This window comes from Nerophis lumbriciformis, linkage group LG39 (assembly GCF_033978685.3).
Source record: "Nerophis lumbriciformis linkage group LG39, RoL_Nlum_v2.1, whole genome shotgun sequence".
NCBI lineage: Eukaryota > Metazoa > Chordata > Actinopteri > Syngnathiformes > Syngnathidae > Nerophis > Nerophis lumbriciformis.
In genome coordinates, this window is record NC_084586.2 from 14,812,501 (window position 1) to 14,817,500 (window position 5,000).

Below are 5,000 nucleotides of genomic sequence, written 5' to 3' on the forward strand. Positions count from 1 at the left end.
CACGAGCACATTATATACGCACATATGCGCAGGAGCACACACGCAGGGACACTTATTTTTTAATTTTTTATTAGGAATCGATTTAGAACCGCGATAACAATGGCGATTCGGCTGTGAATCCATTGTTTGCGCACCACTAATGCGTACCGCCACCTACTATATGGAGTCGCGAGGACATTATTCACAGACAGTCTCATCATAATGTATGGGAAACACGGTTGTTAAAGAGTACATACCGGAGATCAAGTACTCCTTCTTGCCGCCAGCATCCAGGGTGACGCCACACACGGCGGACATGGGGGCGGTGAAGATGGTGTCGATGTCTTGATTGGGACCCTTGAACATCTGGAAACACAAAAATAAGTCTGTAAGAGAGTTGAACATTTCCGTTGTAGAAGACGCAGTGAGTGGCATTTATTGGTCGTCGCTACCTTGATCTGTTTGACCTCGTACTGGATCCTCTTGATGGGGTTGCCGTAGATGTCGTTCCCAGAAATCACCTCTCTCTCCCCTACCACCTTTGCTCGGATCACTGGTAACAGAAACAGTTTGGTTTTTATATATCGGACATTACTCGGGGAGTGTCCTGTTTCACTTCTAATAGGACACGGACGTTGGAGCGTGCAATATAAGTTAATACAAATATCGATCAGATGTGATATCAGCTGGAATCCTACATACTCGTATTACTTTGTAGTGTGGAATGTGAGAAAAGGTTGGATCAAGTGAAATCAGTCAAACAGAACAATGGTTGGTATAAAAAAAACACTAACCTATTATTAACCATCTGGAATGGACTTATGCTGTCTTTTAAACTGAAGTGGAGTGGTAGTTGATAATTGGCGACACCTAGTGGCCGCAGCAATTCATTAAGTTATGCTCATGACGCAGTAAGTTGAACGATGCGGACACATTAGTTACTGGATACTTTCTACAACACGCTTCTGCCTTGTAGACTTTAATCCATCCATCAAACTTGTTTTTTTTGACAAATGTGCTGTTTTTCACAGCCATATTGTTCAATTAAAAGGACTTTTTTTTTCTTTTCCCCCCGATATTGATTTTGGTCTGATATCAGAAAAAAAACAAGCATTGGATGATATCGGCTTGCATGTAAAGTGTCCGATACAAGCAGTCCTACAGTGTGTTTACTGCAAAAGCAGTTAATGTTTAAATATCCTTCAATAAACACACACGGTTGGTCTTTTCTTCTATTTTACTCAAGTTTAAAAAAAAAAATGTAAACATGGTTCGCAGCTACACAACAGCTAAGCACACAATAGCACATAAGCCACACATAATATTTGAACAATATCAAAGTGCTCTCGCTGGATCGGTTCGCAGCCGAGTGTGAAGCGACTGGGATGAGAATCAGCACCTCCAAGTCCTAGTCCATGGTTCTCGCCCGGAAAAGGGTGGAGTGCCATCTCCGGGTTGGGGAGGAGACCCTGCCTCAAGTGGAGGAGTTCAAGTACCTCGGAGTCTTGTTCACGAGTGAGGGAAAAGTGGATCGTGAGATCGACAGGCGGATCGGTGCGGCGTCTTCAGTAATGCGGACGCTATATCGATCCGTTGTGGTAAAGAAGGAGCTGAGCCGAAAGGCAAAGCTCTCAATTTACCGGTCGATCTACGTTCCCATCCTCACCTATGGTCATGAGCTTTGGGTTATGACTGAAAGGACAAGATCACGGGTACAGGCGGCCCAAATGAGTTTCCTCCGCCGGGTGGCGGGGCTCTCCCTTAGAGATAGGGTGAGAAGCTCTGCCATCCGGGGGGAGCTCAAAGTAAAGCCGCTGCTCCTCCACATCGAGAGGAGCCAGATGAGGTGGTTCGGGCATCTGGTCAGGATGCCACCCAAACGCCTCCCTCGGGAGGTGTTTAGGGCACGTCCGACCGGTAGGAGACCAAGGGGAAGACCCAGGACACGTTGGGAAGACTATGTCTCCCGGCTGGCCTGGGAACGCCTCGGGATCCCCCGGGAGGAGCTGGACGAAGTGGCTGGGGAGAGGAAAGTCTGGGCTTAGGCTGCTGCCCCCGCGACCCGACCTCGGATAAGCGGAAGAAGATGGATGGATGGATGGACTACAAAATAATACAATTGGTGCTGATATCGTTTCTGATTAATACCGGTATGGGACAATACTTGTATCAGAACACCCCCACTTATTACATATGTCTAGCTTGTGTGCTATCGTTTGCTTAGCTGTTGTGTAGCTGCCAGCTCCTAGTAGCCTATAGCCTGGCATGTTTACTTTTGTAAATGACTTGACTAAAATAGAAGACAAATTGTGCTTATTGTGCATACTGCTTGTATTGGACACTTCACATGCAAGCAGATATCATCCTTTCCTTGGTTTTTTGTTTTTGCTGATATCGCAACAATAGCGGATATGTTTATCGAATCTGGACATCCTGTAGTTTTTACACAACACAGATAACATCTGACGGCCAACCGAATGTCTTTTTCTAACCACCAAGTAGCTGAAATCAGGACTTTTCCAGGCCATTGTGAGGGCAAGACGACCACGGCGGCAGCTGTAAAAAAAATTGATGAGCGTGCAAAAAAAAAAAAAGTGCAGCAAATGAGCTTCAGCTGCCTTTTAAAAGCCAATGAAAAAGCACGCTGGATGGTTTTTTTTACGGTCCAGACATGTGTTAGAAGACACTTCCTGATTCCAGACATGACGAGCGGACCCACATCTGTAGTTTTTGTGTTGTTGTTGCCGCACGATGCCTAAAAAAGGCGTTATATTCTTCTCCGGTCTATTTTAAGACACTGGCCTGAAAGCTGATACGAGCAGTGTGTGTGTGTGTGTGTGTGTGTGTGTGTGTGTGTGTGTGTGTGCAATGCTTACGACATTTATTCTCGGTGGAAAATTTGAGCAATAGAGTGTGGGGAAGAAAAAAAAAACTAGCAAAAGTGGTACAAATGGATAAAACAGTCAGTTAAGGGTTTTGAGAAGACAAGCAGTTTTCCAGTCTTGATTTGTGCATTTTTTTTTTTTTTTATAGATAATTACCCCCAAAGCTGCTCCACAGAAAAGACAGGGAGAAACGTCAGGAACAGGAAGTGAGACACACCTAATAGACCAGACCTGGGCACATCTGGCCCGCCGGACATTCCCAAATATTTTTTTTACTTCTTTAATATGGAAAGTGTAGCTGCCATTATGATGTGCAGTGATGTTTTCAAATGACCGTAAGTCTTCAACTATACAAAGTATTTCAATGGTTGCAATCTGCGCTTTTGCATGATATACTAGTTACTATGGTCATCTAATTAGTTACTATGGCATACCTGCCAACTTTTGAAATCGGAAAAACCTAGTAGCCAGGGTCCAAGGGCCGCAGGCCCCGGTAGGTCCAGGACAAAGTCCTGGTGGAGGGTTCAGGGCTTCGCCCCCCGACGCAAAATGATTATTAGCATTCAGACAGGTTAAAATGTTGCTAAAACCATCACTTTTCTATCAGTCACAGTGACTTTTCAAAACAAAAATATTACAGCAAAAATCATATGGGTTGATTGACATGTTTATTCTGTAAGATAACTTCAATAGTTTGAAATTATTTTGACAGTTAATGCCAGTTATCCTGTCAACCTTTCACAAGACTTCAATTTGTTAATTGAAAGTATAAACAGTATAAACACTTTTTACAGTAAACAAATGGTAAAACAGTACTAAACAATTCCATTAAAAAAAAAATTGGTGTCATTATTAACTTTCTGTCCAAGCTTGTATAATCTACTGCCTTGTTCAATTGTAAAAAATATTCTGTGCCTAAAATTCACATTTCTATCACAATTATCATACTGTAAACATGGTAAGCTAACTTCATTAAAATTAATAGTCCTGTCAATAGCATGGAATTACAATTCAAATGTAGTTTTTTTGTAAGCCTTTCAAAAGAATTCAAAATATGAAAAATTAATGAAAATTAATTTAAGCCATCAGACACTTGAAAAGTGGCACATCACATCTCTAATGTAATCATTTGAACTTTTCAACAGAAATAGCACTGCAAAAATATTAAGGACATACTTCTGTATTTTGGTAGTTATGCTGTCAACATTTAACAAGATTTCTTCAACTTGGACTTGAAAGCATAAATAGTATAAACACTTTTAACAGTATGTCGTGCTGTGAAATACAGCCGACAGGATTGCGCACCAAACACGAAGCAAGGCCAAAGTGCATGCGGTGCAGGAGAACAAAGGACTTCTTTTATTTAAGGTTTGTGATAAACCATCAAACTCATTCGTTAAAAGGACTCTATAGTAATATAAAGCGAATTTTTCTGGACATCATCATGCAAGAAAAGTTTATTTTTGGGACCGCGATCACCGCGTAATGATTTTTAAAGGTTGCATTACAAACATTTAACTGTCCCATGTGATCAGCCAGTGCGATTGGAAATCCATGCTCAATTATTGCCTCCGTAAATAAAACTTTGGCATTTATCACATCCAAAGAATCTGTTTGGGCGACGAAAAACGTTGAAAGTTTTCCACTTGTATCGCTAGCAACGGCATTAGACTTGTGTTTTTTTGTCCCAACGTGGTCTTTTACATAACTAATTCCTCCGTGTCCGATCGAAAAATCTTGTCTGCACAAGGTGCAATTCGCGTAGTTTTCACCCTTTTTTTTTTTTTTAATTAATGAAAAACCGTATTTTTTTATCACTGCAACCGTAACCCGGAATAGGTTGATGAAAACCGTACGAATTACGGGAAAACCGGAGTAGTTGGCAGGTATGCTATGGTAATCTAATTAGTTACTGTGGTCATCTAATTAGTTACTATGGTCATCTAATTAGTTACTATGGTCATCTAATTAGTTACTACGGTCATCTAAGTCACAGCAGCTCAGACGAGGCACCAAGCAGTGTGGGTGGGGAGCGTTTCCACAGAGTGTCGGCCTGAAATGTGGGTGGAAGAAGATTTTTTACAACATAGTTCTAAAGCTTAGTGAGGTATCAGATTGTAAGGTGGGTTTATTTTT

General features: G+C 41.7%; 1 protein-coding gene across 1 annotated transcript in view; it reads right to left on the reverse strand.

The window, feature by feature from the left end:
- The window catches only part of timp2a (TIMP metallopeptidase inhibitor 2a), a 69,397-nt gene that overhangs the window by 10,815 nt on the left and 53,582 nt on the right, over positions 1 to 5,000 (reverse strand). Inside the window, exons 2-3 of the mRNA XM_061931762.2 lie at positions 432 to 532; positions 237 to 345 (exon numbers count right to left, since the gene is read on the reverse strand). Of these exons, the coding sequence (XP_061787746.1) occupies positions 237 to 345; positions 432 to 532 (210 nt within the window). The remainder of the gene's footprint in view (positions 1 to 236; positions 346 to 431; positions 533 to 5,000) is intronic.